This window comes from Stenella coeruleoalba, assembly GCF_951394435.1.
Source record: "Stenella coeruleoalba genome assembly, chromosome: 1".
In the NCBI taxonomy this organism is placed as follows: Eukaryota; Metazoa; Chordata; class Mammalia; order Artiodactyla; family Delphinidae; genus Stenella; species Stenella coeruleoalba.
Genome location: NC_137169.1, coordinates 21,711,658 through 21,730,881, shown reverse-complemented (window position 1 = coordinate 21,730,881; position 19,224 = coordinate 21,711,658). Strand labels below are relative to the sequence as shown.

Here is a 19,224-nt window from a genome sequence, read left to right as displayed (position 1 = left end):
ACATTCATGTCCAAGTTTTTGTGTGGACATAAGTTTTCATTTCTCTTGGTTATATAGTCAGGAGTGGAATTTCTGGATTATATGTAATAGTAACTCTATGTTTAACCTTTTGAGGAACTGCTAGACTGTTTTCCAAACTAGCTGTACTATTTTACATTCTGTCAGTTTCTGGATTGTATTGTTTGAACCCATCCTTTTTGTAATCCAGTGAAATCTGTCTGTATCCTTTTAGTTTACCTGCCTCTAGTGCCAAGGTTTCCTATCCCTGACTTACAGGAGGACATAATTGCCCAAATCAAGGCTAACAATGGGCTGTGAAAGGTACAAAATTAGTTGATAACACATTTTCCTCCCCCAGACGTTTTTGTTTGGTAGATATGTCTTTAAGTACATTTTCTCCATTTCTATTTATGAGTACATACTCTTTGTACCGAGTTGGCACTGTAGTAAATAGAAAGTAAAAAAGCGTAGTTCTTACTTGAAAGGCCATTATGGTATATTTTAAAATTTTGCTCCAGGGCTTTTTTTTTTAGTTCTCTAGCTAAGTTTGTTACTCTGTGGCGCTAATAAAATGAAGACTGATAAATTAGATTCCTCAGTGCTCTAGTTTTTTTATATGGATTACTGTTAGGAGACCATAGACTGTTTTAAAATTATTTCTTTGATCGCAAAGAAGGTCTTTGGGTGAGCTAAGCATAGATTCATCACCACTATTGGAAAATTACAGTATTATCTGACCTTATGTAAATACTGTCATCTTCAGGTGGGAGGGGCAGCACATTTATATTATAGCAAGAGCCTGTATTTTGTCATTTGTGAAATGACATAAATAGATAAACTAGAAAGTTTAAGTAGATAAACTAGAAAGTTGAATTTTTCTTATCTTTAGCCTTGCAGTTTCCAGTCAAAACGTGTTTTCCAGCATTACTCCATCAGCACATTTTTCTCCTATGCCTTTCAGTGAGGTTATGTCATACATTTGTAATACAATTAAATTCTCTTGTCACAGTATGTATACCATTCTGGAATTCCTTGACCTCCTGGTTGGTTTTGGTATCTTTTATCATACAGAAGTTTTGAATTTTTGTAAAATCAGTCTGTTTTCTCCTTTATGGCTTTTGAATTTAATATCATGCTTAGTAAGGGTTTATCTACCTCAAACTTCTTTGTTTTTTTCTTTTTTCTTCATATGCTTCTATAATTTTGTTTCTAAATTTAGAGGGTTTTTTAAAAATTTATTTTTAGCTGTGTTGGGTCTTCATTGGTGTGCTCAGGCTTTTTCTAGTTGCAGAGAGCGGGGGCTACTCTTCGTTGTGACGCACAGGCTTCTTGTTGCAGCGGCTTCTCTTGTTGTGGAGCACGGGCTCTAGGCACGTGGGCTTCAGTAGTTGTGGTGCACAGACCTCAGTAGTTGTGGCTTGTGGGCTCAGTAGTTGTGGCTCTCAGGCTTAGTTGCTCTGCAGCATATGGGATCTTCCCGGACCAGAGCTCGCACCCATGTCCCCTGCATTGGCAGGCGGATTCTTAACCACCGCGCCACCAGGGAAGTCCTGGCAGGTGGATTCTTAACCGCTGCACCACCAGGGAAGTCCCTAGAGGGTTCTTTTTTAATGCCCCTTTTTTCTTTATCTTTATTGGTACCTTTGAAAATTTAGGCAGCATTATATAATGAGTTGATATGCCATAAGCAAATAACCAAGAGTATTTGGTTTTATTTATTTTGTCATGTTTTCTCATGAGGAGTGGCTGTCCATGAGAAATTGTATGGGCCTTGTATTTAACTTGTATTTATTATTTACCTTGTCTGAATTGTTAAATTTAATCATATTAAATAGCTATATTCCCACCGGATATGTTTATTTAAAATTGTTTAGCAAAGTTGCTGCCTCTGTGAGTTCTTACTCTTTGTAGTGGTTGGCAGTACTCTTTGTCAGCTTGAAATACTTTAAGTGTTCATAATTTGTATGGCTAAGCACACTAAGCATACTTCTGCTATAACTAGTAATTCTAATCAGAAAACTCTAAAATCAGATTCTTTGTCATATAAAAAAACAGGGGAAACTTAGTAGTATTAACCATTGATCTTTCATTTATGGATTCTTAAACTGTTTCAATGAAAATGCTTTTACCTTAGAAGGAATTAGAGAAGGTGAAAATATGGGGAAAAAACAGTATAGTGTGAAGAATATTTTTTAGATTACTGGTAACCTGATTAGAATTTATTTTTATTTTTGGCATGTAAGTAATTTGAATATAAAGATATTTCTGTTAACTAAATGATTAGATGATAGTGAGATTGCCATACTTACTGTTTGAGAATAAAACTGTGTGTCTGGTAAAATTTTAAACTAACCAGTTTATATCCGAGTTTGGATACCTTATCCTGGTAAACATTCTGTGTTGAGTAAAAATCCTGGTAAACCTTTTATTTACCTTGAATCTGAAAAACACTTTTTTCATTTAAAAAAAAGAGAGAGCCTCATGTGAAAAAAAGTACATCTCTAACTCTAAAATATAATAGGGATTAATAAAATAAATCTAAGGGAAACAAAAGGAAACAGTTACCCTGTAATTTATTCGTTAATATTAGGCTGCCACTTGAGTAGCTAGATGATTTTAAAAACAGATCAAGACATTGATGCTTTTGTATAATTGTTTTACAGGTGAAAAAAGCCAAGATGCAGGAATCAGGAGAGCAAACTTTAAGGTATACAGAGTTGAATTTCTTTCTAATGACCTACTTATAATTGTTTTTACATGCTGATTAGTATATGGGCATGATTTGTGTTGACTACCCTCTTTTTGGTTTTTAGCATCAGTCTTTACGTTTTGAAATTATTTGGTTTAAGGTGAAGATTTTCCTCTAAAAGTTTGTCCTTGAAACACATAGGTGCTGATTTTCTTCATTTATTCATTATTTATTCAACAATATATACCAATCTCATGGTATCTCTCAGATCCTGTGATATGTGGAAGAGACACAATGGTGAATATTCTTCAGTCAGATGTACTGTATACTTAATAGGGAAGACAGAAATAAGGAAAATCCAAGGGGTTAATCATTAATTACCAAATGGATATGGGACACCTTAGTCATTAGCTTGGCTCCCCTTGTTGAAAAGAGGCAGCTTCTTTGCATATCATGCTCTGGTTTCCACAACACCATGATTTTCAGTTGTCCACAGTTCTTACCTTCTGTTGTTTGTCTACCAACCATATGAACCGGTAACTGCATCACCTCTAACATCTAAATTTTAAGAATCCTACTCTTATACCACCACACACACTATCATTCCAGCTTATTTATTCTATTGTCACACTAGCCCTGTGTCTTATACACTTCCAATTAAATGATCTGTCATATTTTCACTATCAAGCATTGACCCTTTCCCCAAAAAAGACTTCAGTAACTCCACTTTCCCCTTTTCCCAGCTCCTGGGCAACCATCATTCTGCTTTTTGTCTCTGTGATTTTTGAGTACTCTAAGTACCTCTTATTAGTGCAATCATAAGTTATTTGTCTTTCTGTGACTTGCTTATTTCATTTAGCATAATGTCTTCATGGTTTATCCATGTTGTAGCATGTGTGAGAATTTCCTTCCTTTTTAAGGCTGAATAATACTTCACTGTATGTCTATTCCACACTTTGTTTATCCACTCTTTAGTTGGTTGTGTTAATTATTGACAAGAGTTCTAGTGAATGAGAATGAAATATTTGTGGTGCTTACTTTTGGAGTTTGGGTGTTTTTGCTCTTTTTTGGAGGAGGGAAATTTTATTTTGGAGCATTTATTTTAATATACACACATTGTTAAGTAAAATTTATGTTTATATAACTGAAAATAATTATATTTTGAGACAGTAATAATTTTTCTAGATACAATAACTTTAAATATTTAGCAAAGTACTGGAGTTAATTCACTGTCTTGGTGCTGTTGTTTCTATTTAATCTCTAGATACTCAGTTGAATAGGTAGGGGATTTTGCTATAAGATTACAGGACCATAGGATTTTAGGCACTGGTCCATTGTATGCCAGACCATACAAATATACCTTCTAAGATACAGGATCTAGAAATAGTCCTTCAACAGTGGGTATAACAGTGAACCCCAGACTTATTCAGGTACACATAGAAGACCAGTCATTGTAGTCAGAAATGTGAAGTTCTTGTCTGGGTTTATACCTTTCTCCTTGGAATCTTATTTAATTAGGCATAAGATGGGGCTCAGAAGTCTGTATTTTTACTACTCAGGTAATTATAAGAAATAAGCCATTTTGGGAAACAATGATGTAACTATTCAGTATGACCCTTACCCTCAATTCCCATAGTAATATCTTGGTTGGTATATTAAGCGCTATTCCAGAAGTACAGACAGTTGAGTAAATATATTAAAATAAACTTCATCTGGGGATTTACCTTTAAAAATTAATTACATCTTAGGGAAAATTGTTTGAACATTGAGAATATACCCGGAAAAAAAAAAACTTTATTATGCTTGAATATTAGAGGTCCATTCAGAAAAGATAATGAGAGCTTTAAGAATTTTGGTGCTGTGTATTTTTTTTATAAATAACATTTCTTTTTAAAATTTTTTTCTTTTTAAAACTACTCTTTCCAGATATGTGTAGTGTCTGGGACAGTGTCCTCCACGTCTCCCTAGAGTGTAGAACAGCAAAGCAGATTTCTTGCTAGGGAACATGAATGTGGGAAGAATACCTGGGCTGGGGAGAAGTTGTATTGTAATAATACTGGCTACAGTTATATTGTACTTTGTTCTAGTCTCTGTTCTAAGTACTTTTCATGTATTAACTCATTAATTTCTATAACAGCCCTAAAAGGTAGCTTCTATAATTATCCCTCATTGACAGTTGAAAAACTGGAGCACAAACAAGTTCAGTGACTTGCTTAAAGTCATAAAGCTAGTTTTGGCAAAGTGGAATATGAACTCAAGCAATCTGGTTCTAGAATCCACACTCTTAAGCACTGTGCTATACTGGTAGTTGAGAGAATATGTGGAGAGTGGAAAGTAAGGTAGAAGGAAGAGAGAGGACATTGTGAGGGATGAAAGTATAATCTCCAATTCAGAATTTCAGTGAGGATCTTCCCAACATTAAAGTGTCTAACATAATGACTTGTCCTCCCAGTTTACATGACTTATCTTTTACAGTTTCTCTTAATTTGTCTTACAAGTTTTTTTAAAAAGATGTTGCTAAGTTTTGGGAATGATAAAAATAAAAATTTGTTTATTTTTAATTGGGGGAAAGGAAATACAGCGGAATGTACCATTTTAAGGTTCAGAACCCCTTCTTGGAAGCAAGTGTGTATGATTTGAAAAAACTTGTCAAGTGATTATGAGGACCATTGTCTGAAATCAAGCATCTTCCTACTTCCCTTTGGTACTTTGGAAATAAAATGACAGCAGTTTTTGGTGTTGTGGAACTTTTCTTTTACCATGTGGTCTTCAGAGAAAATCCAACTTGCCTGTGGCTTAGGTGGAATTTCCAAGTGATAAAAAGATTGAAGTGATGACGAAGAACAGTAGAATGCTGAAGGTACTAGCCCTGGCCCTAGCTCTTTAGGTAGCCGCTAAAATCCAAGAATAAGTATTTCATAAAGTAGAGTTACCTTGCCTCTTAACTTACCTAGGAAGAAAGGGTTTGATTTAATCACTTTTAGCAATGCAGCAGGTCAGTCAGGGGCTAATGTATCATTTTGGTTTTCCCAGTCAAGTAAGCAACTCCGAAGTCAATGATCAGAAACCTGAAACTTCAAGCCTTGCTTCAAACCTTACCATGTCGGAGGAAAGTAAGTACCATATTCTGTGCACCATGGAAGAGGTGCTCCTGTGACCAGGTGATGCTCTTCTTTTATAATTGGTTTTCACTGATTGCCTTGTTTGTCTCAGAATATCCAGAATCCTTTCATTGCCTTGTTTGTGTGTTCATCCTTGTGCTCTCCTATAAGCCTTATTGACATACCAGCTAAGGAACAAAATCACATGGAATTCACTCCCCAGGGATTGGTGATTGTGTTTTTGTTTTGAGGTTGGATGTTCTAAAGGTAATAAATAGTGCCTTACTCAAAATCAGAAAAGTTTGTGGGCCAACCTCTGACTGTTCCTCCAGAGGGCTTGATATTTTTCTCCCTTCCTAATAACCAAATAATTCTACCTATCCATCTAGGCCAAAAAAAAGAAAAGTAATCCCCTGAGAGCCCAGGATTGATACTGGGCCCTGAGGGAGATCCATCTCAGGTATCCACTTACCAACCCTTATTCTCTTGTAGAACAGTTATACTCATGCATTAGACAAAAATTTGTAGAATGTTCTTTTTTTTTTTCCTGTGGAGGCATGAGCGTTCTCTGACATATCATGGTGGTATGCTCCATAGGGCAAATAGTCCTCCTTGAAATTAAAGTAAGATCTTACGGAAAAAACCTGAACGAACTTTTTGGCCAACCCAATAGCTGTGCCCTTCCATATTTTCCCACACACTTTGAAAGGATAAATTTGTGTAAGACGCTTTTTGAAAAGACATTTATTTGGGGGATATATCTTAAGATGATTATGCTTAACCTTGTATAATTCCCATGTGTTAAAAAATGGTGTGCCTATTTTTAAAAAAAATGGTATGTCTTGAGTTGTATATATTATTTCCTCAAAGATGCTGTTCCAGTGGTTCTCAAACTTTCAACATACCTAAGAGTCATCTGGAGAGCTTGTTTGTAATGTAGAATTCTAGCCTCATCTTCAGTGATTATCATTCAGTAGACCTGATGTGGATGGGAATCTGCATTTCCAAGAAGATAGCTAATTCTGATACATATGGGAAACTGCTCTAATCAATGAAAAGTGTCTATTCTAATTTTTTTAATATCTCACTCATCCCCAAGAAAAAGGCCTGTTCCTTATATACTTCAGGGCCCAGAGGTAAGTTGTCTTCTTGCTTCTTGAAAAGCATTTCTCTTTTTTTCTCAAAAACTCTAGTTCCTTTGAAGTCTATATTTATGCCCCTCCCCCACATTTCTTTTTACCTCAGACTGAACTCCTAGTCATTTTGCTCTTTAAAGACTAGATCTTCTTTTTCTTCTCCATCCAGACTCTTATTATTCTTGGTAGTTTCAACATTCATGTAGATGACCTATCCAATACCCATAATGTCCTTCTTGTTTTCCTGTCCCTTTTTACTCAGCATAGATTCTATGGTTCTTTATTATAATTACTCCCTTACAAATATCTTCAATAATTTGGCCTCTTGTACTCTTCTTGCTAAACCCCAGCCATAATTTAATCCAACTCTCCACCTTCTCTATAAGTGCATTCAAATAGCTGAACATTATTGGATGAATTATACACCTAGCTGACTATTTACTCACAGGGCCTCAAGTGGGCACCCTACTACATTTCACTCATGAGTTTTACCTTTTAATATTTCACACCACTTCTTTCCTCTCGAAGCACCCATACTCATTCACCTTCCTTCATGCTTACCTGATGACTCCTTCTCAAATAGAAGCTCTCTGTGACAGGAAGCTCCCTTATTATCCTACCACCACCGGATCTTCAAAGCTACTTGTGTTTGTACCCATGTTATCTTCATTCTTGTCAGAATTGGAATAGTATTCTTGCTCCTGTCAAAGGTAAAACCTTTTATTTGTGCTTCATACCTGTCTGTTCTCACCTCCCCCAAGGACTTTGGTACTTTGGTACTTTGGTACTTTGGTTATCCTAATACCATTCCTGCATCATCATGTTCTTCTCTTCTTAATCCATCCTGTCAGTAAAGAGACATGATTCAGTATCTACCATCTTAAAACACAAAACCATCCTTTGGGTCCACATCCCCCGCTAGATATAGACCTTCTCTTTGTTCCATGACCCATTGGAACCTCTGGAAAGAGTTGCCCTCACTTGCTTTCTCACCTCCCATTCGCCCTTCACCCCTCTCAAATTTAGCTTCTGTCACCACTCTTCCAATGAAATTGCTTTTGTCAAGGTCATTAGTTACTTTCAGTAACTGAAAGTGCTAGTTCTAGTGGACATTTCTCTCCTTGTATCCTGCCTCCCACTATTTTTTCTCCCACCTTTCTCCTTTGCTGGCCTTTCTTCTACTATCTGAACTCTGAATGTTGGTGGGCCTCAGGGTTTGGTTCTAGTCTACCATCTTTGCTCTTTCTGCATCCTCTCATCCATTACTACATTACTTTAAATGTTTTATACATTGTTAACGAATTCCAAATTTGTATTTCTAGTCTGACTTCTCCCCTAATTTCATTTGTGAATCCAGCTGCCTACTTGACATCTCCACTTAGATATTTAAAAGGAAAGTCATACTTAAAATGTGTGAAAGCTTTTTATTCCCTTAGCCCTCACCAAATCTGTTCTCTTCCCGAATTTCCCCATATTTGGAAGTGGTTTCACTATCCATCTAATTACTCAAGCTGAAAACCTAGAAATTATCCTGTTTTCCCGTTTTCCTCATTCCTTACCTACAAATTTATCAGGATGTCGTGTTAGTTTTACCTTCAGGATATATTTCAAGGTTTTGCTTCATCTCCACTGCTTTTTTTTTTTTAACCAGTACAAAGTTAAACACATCCAGATTTATTTACACAAAGCTCAAGAAATTTGGGTTCTGTTTCCATTTTGTGTAATTTTATTCTGGGGTCTGGCTTTGTTGTGTAGCTGACATAGGTCATTGAAACTTGATTATCCCACCTCACATGCAATTTTTTGTCACAAGGGAACAGAAGACTTGGGTATTTAGCGCACATACAATAATGATCTTAATACTTTCGCAATTTAGTAGGAAGGCAGCTGTCCCACAGCTTGGCAAGGGGACAGAGAAGTTACAGATTTTAAGCAGATTATGCCTTGACTCTTTTTTTAAAAAATTATTTATTTTCTTTAATTATTTTGGCTGCAGTAGGTCTTAGTTACGGTACATGGGATCTTCCTTGAGGTATGCAGGATCTTTCATTGCGGCACATGGGCTCTTCGTTGCGGTGCGTGGGCTTCTCTCTAGTTGTGGCGCGCGAGCTTTTCTTTCTCGTGGTGCGTGGGCTCTGTAGTTTGCGGCATGCGGGCTCTCTTGTTGAGGCGCACAAGCTCAGTCGTTGTGGCGCGTGGACTTAGTTGCCCCTGGCATGTGGGATCTTAGTTCCCCGACTAGTGATAGAACCCTCGTCCCCTGCATTGGAAGGCGGATTCTTCACCACTGGACCACCAGGGAAGTCCCTTGCCCTGACTCTTGTTAAGTTCCCAAGTACTGCAAAGATCAAGTCTCATTCATTCTCTAGAGAAGTAAAAATTGGCCTGTATCTCCCAGGATGTTTTGTGGACCTCTTCTACAATTAAATTAAATCAGAGGAGGAGAAGGATTTGGGTTTTTGAATGTACTTGTCAGCAGAGAAGGAACCATTATGTAGAATTTCAAATGAACTTCCATTCTATGCGATGAATGCTAAGAACTTTAGATCTAATTGAGATCCCCTTCATTTTTGTCAAAGTGATTATGGATTAACGATTTAATCTGCAAATTGCCATTAAGTATTTTCAAAGACTTTGAACAATGGCAGTGGACAAGATTCATGATAAACTCACAGATGATGATTTATCGTACTGTTGGGCATGAATTGTCCCTGCATCTGATCTTGATCAGGGTTCCCTTTTTGGGTCAGACACTCAGGGAACCCAGCTGGACATAAAGTTAGTTGGTTCACCCTTAGTCCCTAATCACAATAGAGCAACCTCCTTTATAGTTGTTGAAGGAAGTTCTTGAACAGTTGAGGAGTCTGGTACAAGCTCTGTGTGATGTTACTCTGTCTACAATATGGACTGAAATAGTGCTAATGAATAGGATTCTGCTATCTGTCAAACTTGAGTTGAATATTTACAGTATTTATCCCAGATGAAATCATTAGGGTCAAGCCTCATGACGGTATCTATTCTGGATGAAGTCATGGAGGTGAAGAGGACACTAGCTGTGAAAGTCTCTTTACTTGATGGTTTATCAGAGTATTACATCAGTTCCTCAGGTGTGTGTCTGCTTTGCCAAACGTAAAGCCTTTACTACAAAGCTTAAAAAATAGTAATACAGAAGCATACTTAGGTCTTTCTGCTGTTGATTATATATAGCAGTAGCTACAGTTTTCTAATAAAATTGAGTTCTTGCTCCAAATCTGTCTTCCTGCAAGTCATTCTTATGACCTTTTATTCAGAATAGGGTAAACACCCAGAGAATGAATAAGCTGAAGAAGTATAATGTGGTTTCCTAGACATAGATCTTGCATTTTAAGTTTGCCTATGAGCACAGCTGAGAGCTTAGGAAGTTGCTTCATCTATGGTTGTAGATCAGTGATGGGTGAAGGTAGAGGTCTGTTGGTACTGACTTTCGAGTGCTTTACCATACCCTTTGCACTCTAGCTCCTTTTACTGTCTCTAAAAGTCTCTAAACCCATTATTAGAAGAGTGAGGTATTTCCTACTGCATAGTCTTTCTAAATTTCTGATGCCCAAGTTGTATTCTGTTATTTAGTTTGAAAGACTATACAGTGAGACATGAAATTTCCCCATTTCATTTTTGAAATGTTCTAACTTTTTCCTGGTGATATCTTTCTTTCAGTTATGACATGCACCGATTACATCCCTCGCTCATCCAATGATTATACCTCACAAATGTATTCTGCAAAGTAAGTTGAATAATTATTTCAAAAATCTGTATGCTTTTTCTCTAGATTCATTGCAAAATTTAACTTGATATTTAAGTTATTAAGTTGACATTTAACTTATTTTCACCTTTCTTGTTCTTCCCTACTCCAGTTTTTTCATTCCCTCTAAATACAGTCTATATAACATCCTTTTAAAAAGTTGATGATTGTCTGGAATAGATCACTGTTACCCAGGAGCTTGCTCAAAATGAATAGGCACTGAAAAATGCAAAATACCCTTAGTGATGTAAACATATTACTGATTGACCTCTGCTCATTCTGTCTTTGCTCTACTTTAATAGAGAGATCAATTTAAAAAGCTAAAGCCAGCCTCAGACTGGGACTTCTCAGCCTAATCTATGTTCAGTTTATTGTTTTAGGAGTGTCCTGAAGAGTAGAACTAGGCTTGAGATTAAACAGGTTTAGTGGGTTGAAGTCATTAAGAGGCAATATTTTGGGCCTCATGGGGTAAGATCAGCATTTAAGGTCCACTAAGTTAATCATCTCCAAGATGAGTAGGTGCAGAACAGTGTGTATATCGAGCCAGCAGTTGTGCATTGATAGAGTGAGCCTACATACATAGATACATACAAGTGTGCTTTATTAAATTGGGATAAATTCTGATGTGCTTACATAGGCAGGGTACATAAGGAACACTCACCTTTGGTAACACAGGTGAGTGATATGTATGGGTATGTTATAAAAAAACTTTTTCCTTTTGAATTTTGCGTCAGTTAAAAAAATGAGCTAATTGAAAAGTCAGCTCAATGAGTTCTTCAAATTCTAACCTGGTATTAACACTAATAGCATTCTTGGGCCAGTCATTTTCATGTGGTTTTCTTCTTCTGTGAAATGACCGAACCTATTCTCTGAGATCATTATGAAGAAGATAAGAAAATAACTTGAGCTATAAAGACACTATATAAAAAATGATATTATGATCTTTATCATATCTGGAGGTTAATCCATTTGAAGTCACTAAGATTTTAAATCATTCCCACGTGATTTGATTAACAGCTACAACCTGAGCTATTTTCTGGTCTCAGATCTGGCTAAGAAGAATAGAAATTTTCAAATTCAGTCTTTTAGGGTCTACCGAGATGTGAATATTGCATATTCCAAATTCATTCATTTGTTCAAAAAATATTTGTATACCTGCTGTACTCAGGACACCTTATTAGCTATGTCTTCTATCTTTTTCCTTTTTAATTTTTTAAAAATTTATTTTATTTATTTATTTTTGGCTGTGTTGGGTCTTCGTTGCTGTGAGCGGGGGCCACCCCTCGCCATGGTATGCAGGCTTCTCACTTTGGCGGCCTCTCCCATTACGGAGCACGGGCTCCAGGTGGGTGGGCCTCAGCAGTTGTGGCTCTCGGGCTCCAGAGCACAGGCTCAGCAGTTATGGCGCAGGGGCCCAGCCACTCCGCCGCACGTGGGATCCTCCCGGACCAGGGCTCGAACCCGTGTCCCCTGCATTGGCAGATGGACTCTTATCCACTGCGCCATCAGGGGAGTCCCTATGCCTTCTATCTTAATGCAGACCTCCTTACCACTTAGCTAAAACCATCGCATTTTTTAATTGCCTCTATTTCAACCACCCTCCGCAATCCATTTTACAAAGAAATGTCAAACCAATCTTTATTAAAGAACAGCTCTGATCTTGTCATTCTTTGCTCAACAATTTCAGTGACTCCCAGTTGAACACTTTTAGCCTCATATTCAAGGTCTTTGCTGTCTATCTTCTTATACTTTGCCTTAATATAATATGTGCTCCTTGCAGGCTGAAGCCCTTCCTCTGTACCTTTGCCAGAGTTTTTCTCTTTTCCTAAAACACCCTTTCTCTCCCATTTCTGCACATGCTATCTGCTCAGCTCACAGACCATTTCTTTATAGTCTTCCTTCATTTTCTTCTTCCCCAAAACTGGGGGAAAAAAAATCTTTTCCTTTCTGAAACACCCCTTTCCCCCATTATGTTATTGTTATGATCTATATGGTACATATGACACTTTCTTGCTTATGAGTACAGCATAACTTATCAAATAAAATAACCGGTATCTAAAAATTCAGTGCATAAAATGTGGCACCATCTTATTCCATGGATAAAATGACGAGGTCATCTAGCTAGTTTAAAATCCCAGAAGTTTCACTGTTAAGTTCAAATCTCTAGCTAAACCTGATGTGGTTGGCACCAACTAGTGGCAGTACTCTGGCTTAAGTATCAGCAGGGCAATTCTGTGTCCTGTCTAGAACTTCCTGGATTTTATTAGTTATGTGACTTCTATTTTATAGGCTCGATCTGGGGATATTGGGCCACACCTGTACTCCCTGTTTTCTAATATGGTTGCTTGCCTTTTCTCTGCCAGCCTCACCCTCTTCTCTAAGTCCCACTTTCCCTCTCAGAACTTTAGTTTGGCCCAGAGGGCTAGGTGGAGAATGGAGCCAATTGCCAATCCTGTTCTGTCCAGTTTTATGTCATTTTAGGGTTTTATTCTATATTTAGACATAAGGGCATAAATGAGTTTAGTCCATACTTGCATCTCACATAGGGCCTTGCATGTGGCACACCACAAATGTTTGAGGCATAGTAACTGGACCTTGGGAGGAAGATATTTGAAGCTATTAAATTTTCTGTAAAATAGGTAGGTGACAGTAGAACCTGGAAAGGAAAAAATAATTCTACTTTCTGACCATAGTAAGAGACATTTTACGTGGCAGGTTAGTCTCCTCATTGCTGACGCTTTGCTGTTAGTGGTATAGCTATTTCCCCTACTTTTCTCACATGAAAGTTTTTGTTTTCTTGAACTTTTCTAGACCTTATGCACATATCCTCTCAGTTCCTGTTTCGGAAACTGCTTACCCTGGGCAGACCCAGTATCAGCCACTGCAGCAGTCTCAACCCTATGCTGTCTACCCTCAGGCAACCCAAACATATGGACTACCTCCTTTCGGTAAGGCATTCTATTGTGAGGAGTTGCTAAGAATGTTGATTTTATCCCCCAGAAATGTCCGTCTTTCCCCCGAAAGCGAGCATGGCTGATCAGGAAGCTGAGAGATGCCACGCTGTTCTTGGCAGAGCACCTGCTCAGGCACAGGTGTGATAGAAGTTGGGTATGCAACTTTCCAGCAGTATATTTGATGCGTGTCATATAAAATCATAACTTCTCAATACTCAGTTCTTTATCTGCCATAATGTAGCTATTTCCAGGATACTAAGTCTTGACTGTAAAGCTTGGAATCTTCAAGTGTTTGGAAACTCTTTGAGGAATTACAGTTGATTTGACTTACCATACAAAACATGATACCATGACAAATATATTTTGAGGTGGCTAATTTCTTGCTAAAACCAAGTAATCTACATATTCCGGATGGAATATACCTTATAGTTTTCTGCCCCCACCAACCCTGCTCTGTTTTGTCAATTTCTCCCTCTCCTTCCCTGCTGCCCCAAACTGATCAGTTGTTGCTCTGCTGAACCAGAAAGTCGTCTTAGAGGGGGAAATCCCCAATTTTGTACAACCTTATCATGTGCATAGAGAGGTTTGTTCTTTGGTTTTAGGTATCTTGTACATGAACTATAAATTAGAATGATTTACTAGAAGTCAGTTTGAGGTTCTTTGGGCACTTAATATCTGTGCTTTTTCTGTGTGTGTGTGAATTGATAGATATTGTCAGTGTGCTTTATTGCCCCTTCCCTGCTTTCCTAGAACTGGTGTCAGAAAATTAAGAAAATACTGTATTTTTTAAAAAATATTCAATATGTTAATAAAATTATAACTGTGTAGCCTTTATTGAAACTAGCTAGGAATTAGAAAAATCTTTCAGATTGCCACAGATTCTGGGTGTTGCTTGCCTTTCGTTTTGAGATTCCTAGTTTTCCTGGCCGATTTGGCTGCTCTTTTATGATACTGACAGCTTTCTTATCTTGAGGCTTGTTAGCATTCCTTAGCTCCTGACAACTACTAGAAACAAAAATTGGGGGTTATGTTTAATGGTAGTGGTAGTTGATAACTTCATGAGAGAAGAGAAACAGAAATGCTCTTGTTTTCCTGTTTGTACACCCATGCCTCGTGCCTGTCAGTATATACTAAACTTTTATGTTTCTGATATATTTAACCAGACAAGACTGAGCAGTCCTTTTGGAAGCAGGACTCTGTGAATATGTTTGTGTTTATTTCTTTTTGCATATATTAAAGCTAATTTATCAACAGCTGGCTAACAATAGGCTAGCAAGTATAAAGTATTTCACATTTTTTTTTACTCTCTGTTTTTATTTAAATTCTTTATTAGAAAGCCAAAAGCACTTTATGACATTGTTGAACAGTTGATTGATCCTACTGTTCAGTGTTAAATAAAACTCCTATTATATCTCTGAACTCAGATTTTGGAATATCTAGCACAATGCCATGTGCATGTAGGTCCTAGATATTATGGTATCTTTTATAATCACAGCATTTCTCTCATTTTAAAGAAAGAAAGAAAAATCTGTAAAATAGGTAGATCCCTGTTAAAAACTTGAAGGAAACAGTGTTTATTTTATATAGAAATATTGGTTATAACAGGCTCTTATTAATCTATTTCTGTTTAATAATTGGGGGTGAGGGAAACTTGTTTAATAAGTTTTTCTTATCAGTAATTCAGAGAGAACTGTTCATTAGCTTAATTTGCCTTTGAATGATAGGTATGGCATATTCTTAAATTTTATAAAGGAAATTTTAAGGAAATGTTTATAATACTTTGTGTGTGTGTGTGTGTGTGTAATGCTTTTTAAAGTGCCTGTATTTTTGAAAGCCATTTTCTTATGTTTTAACACATGGCTTCTTTTCTTTTATATCACTCAGTTGTAAAACACTCCATTTCTTCCTGTATAGCACAGGGAATTATACCCAATATCTTGTAATAACCTATAATGGAATATAATTTGCAAAAAACAAAAAAACTGTATCACTATACTATACACCTGAAATTAACACAGTATTGTAAATCAACTACACTTCAGTTAAAAAAAAAGACTACATTTCTTTTTTTCTTGTGAAGATTTTGGTAATTTTATTATCTTAGTGTTACCTGTTAGCACTAAAACTAGATTAGCTAGTCTGTTATTTTATTTCAGATGTAAACAGAGCTTTAGAAAATCTTACTGTAAAACGATTGTATGTTATATATTTATACAGTAATAATATATTGTAATAATATTGAGTGCTTACTGCGCAAGCAGTATGCTGAGAATGAGTGCTTCACACTTTACATTACTTTCTTATGTAATCCTCAGGACCACCCTTAAAAAGTAAGTGGCAGCATTATCCCTTTTTATAGATGAGGAAACAGGCTTAGAAATATTAAGTGACTAACCTGAGGTCATACAGCTAGTAAATGCCTAGGATTAGAAGTGCACCCCAGTCTGTTTAACTCCAGAAGTGCTCATAAATTTAGGTCTGTATGAAAAAGTTAATCTCACAGTTGACTTTGAAATTTAAAAGTTTCCTCCTTTTAAAGAAGTGAGAAAAGACTAGAGGAAATCTAGGAAGCCCATATTATGACTAATCTTTAAAAGTAAAGGAATGGTGGTCATATCTTTTCAGGGCTATATAGAAATCTGGTGAGATGGTAGAATGAGGATTTGAGGTTCCAGTGATCTGCATGAGTACATGTGAGAGAAAGGGTACTCGTTCGTTTTTAGGGGCTCATAAAAGATTGGCTTAACTGCCATTGTTCTACCTTCTTTTAAAAGAACTTTAATATGAGATGGAGATTTGACAGTATGTATTGAGTCTTAAGGATGTTCATGCCATATCCCTCAGTAATTTTACTTTTAGGGATTTATCCTAGGGAATTAATTAGAGATAACCACAAAAATTTACTACCAAGATATTCATCACAGCATTATTTATAATAGCAAAAGACTGGAAACAACAGACATATTGAATTGAAAGGTATATGTTAAATTGCAGTGTATCCATAGAATGGAAAACTGTGTAGCCATTATAAATCATATTCTTAAAGAATATTTAGCGTCTTGAAAAAAGTTTATTATTAATTGAAAAAAGCAGTATATAAAACTAAAAATATAATATACCAAGTTAGTAGTTTTTAAAAATATGTACATAAAGAATAATTTGGAAGAAAAACTGAATGTTAACAGTACAGGCAGTACAGATTTGATCTCAATTACCAAGGAATCATGCAAAGTGAGGACACAGTTCCAATGTGTACAGGTTTCAGTTAACACAGTCCCGTGCAAAAGTGAGAATTGTCTGTTTTTTTGTTTTTTTGCGGTACGCTGGCCTCTCACCTGTAGTGGCCTCTCCCGTTGCGGAGCACAGGCTCCGGACGCGCAGGCTCAGCGGCCATGGCTCACGGGCCCAGCCGCTCCGCGGCATGTGGGATCTTCCCGGACCGGGGCACAAACCCGTATCCCCTGCATCGGCAGGCGGACTCTCAACCACTGCGCCACCAGGGAAGCCCTGTCTGTATTTTTTGTGTGTGTGATGAGACTATGCAATTTTTTTCTTTTCACTTTCTATATTTTCCCAATTTTCTATAATATACATCTACTTATAGTTAACGAAAGTACTCAGATTAAATTACTTAGTATTTATAAGAGCTCATCCCAGTGAGGTATTAAATCAACAAGATATTCTTTCATGTGGTTTTTTTAGCATTTATATATACTTCGATTCTTTTTTTTGTTGTTGCGGTACGCGGGCCTCTCACTGCTGTGGCCTCTCCCGCTGCGGAGCACAGGCTCCGGACGCGCAGGCTTAGCGGCCATGGCTCACGGGCCCAGCCGCTCCGCGGCATGTGGGATCTTCCCAGACCGGGGCACGAACCCGTCTCCCCTGCATCGGCAGGCGGACTCTCAACCACTGCGCCACCAGGGAAGCCCTGTACTTCGATTCTTAACCAAACTAGTCTTCTCTAAATTTCCACTACTCTGATATATATTACTGCAAAGTGAACTGCTCAGATTAGTTTGGTTAGTGACTAGCCAATAGGGGGGAAGTATTTGTGCTGAGAAACTTGGGTAGAGTTTGTGATAAGACCCCACTGTGGGGCAGCACGAGAACAGCACTCAGAGGCAGACTTCCTTTGCCATTTTTAGATCAGCTGCTGCTCTACATCAGGCTCTTGGTACTTAAAATGACTTGAGAAAGTCTACTTGTAGGCAAAGAACAGTGGACCAGGAGTCAGGAAGCCAGGATTTCATTTCTTCTTTGCTGCCGGCATTAGTGCTCTACAGTCACACCATTTGGTCATGCTACTTGTTACTTGGAATTCTGGAAAGAGTGCTTTTAAAGGAAGATAGACAGATAGATACACACACACTTAAAGAGCAGGGCTACAGTGATACTGGAGGCAGTGTCCATATTGTCTTTTATTCCTCTGTTCTTCATAAAATAATATTCAATAGCTACTTTATGTTTCTGCCCCAAAACATTCAAAACTATCTATTATTTTCTCTACTTGTCTTGGACATTTTGCACTAATTTCTGACCTTATAAGATGGACCAGTTTATAGAAATTTTACATTTTGAAACTTTAAAAATACATACTGAATAATGAAACTAACAAAATTCTCTCAGTTAATACTATTCTTATTAGTAAGATAGTATTTTAGGACAGTGTAATAATAAACATGTTTACAAACCCAACACCTCAGGTTCAGAACCTATTTAGAAAAAAAACACATTGATTACAATAAATCTGAAAGTTATTGTGACATTGAAAAGGCAAGTTGTTTCTATGTTTCTAAAAAGTGTGATAGTCAACCACCAAGAATCTTAGCACTAATATTCAAATTTCACATCATAAATGTTTAAAAAAACTACATTCTCAAATATTTTTTATTGTTAAATGTCAGCCATAACAAGGAATTAAGCTGTGGCTTACCTGGGCAGGACTGAAGACCATCATGAACCAAGGGGTGGAAGGGGGTGGAGGGCAACCCTCCTAATTTGTGCTATAGAGATGGTGGCATTCCTTAATCTCCTCAAATATGTTATTTCATGTGTTTAGTAGGTGAGAAAAGAATATGTCTTGTTTTTTTAATGCTTTAGTTTGATAAATTAGGAGTTTGGGATTAACACATACACACTACTGTATATTAAATAGGTAAATAACAAGGACCTACTGTATAGCACAGGAAACTATACTAAATATCTTGTAATAATCTATACTGGAAAAGAATCTGAAAAAGTGTGTGTGTGTGTAGCTAAATCACTTTGCTCTACAGCAGAAACTAGCAACATTGTAAATTAACTATACTTCAATGAAAAAAAAAGTTTGAGACAAGGCAATTACCATGTTCCACTGTGAACCTTTTCAGATTTTAACTTTTTTTTTTTTTTTTTTTTTTTTTTTTTTTTTTTTTTTTTTTTTGCGGTATGCGGGCCTCTCACTGTTGTGGCCTCTCCCGCTGCGGAGCACAGGCTCCGGACGCGCAGGCTCAGCGGCCATGGCTCACAGGCCCAGCCGCTCCGCGGCATGTGGGATCTTCCCGGACCGGGGCACGAACCCGTGTCC

General features: G+C 37.2%; 1 protein-coding gene across 11 annotated transcripts in view; it reads left to right on the top strand.

Annotated features, from left to right (window-relative positions):
* EYA3 (EYA transcriptional coactivator and phosphatase 3) overlaps positions 1 to 19,224 on the top strand; it is a 123,178-nt gene that overhangs the window by 66,658 nt on the left and 37,296 nt on the right. For 10 of the 11 annotated variants that reach the window (XM_079915913.1, XM_079915916.1, XM_079915917.1 and 7 more), the window contains 4 exons: positions 2,664 to 2,707; positions 5,723 to 5,802; positions 10,620 to 10,686; positions 13,516 to 13,652. In XM_079915913.1, the coding sequence (XP_079772039.1) occupies positions 2,664 to 2,707; positions 5,723 to 5,802; positions 10,620 to 10,686; positions 13,516 to 13,652 (328 nt within the window). Of the gene's footprint in view, positions 1 to 2,663; positions 2,708 to 5,722; positions 5,803 to 6,889; positions 6,927 to 10,619; positions 10,687 to 13,515; positions 13,653 to 19,224 lie in introns of all 11 variants that reach the window. The other variant, XM_079915922.1, reaches the window with a different exon arrangement.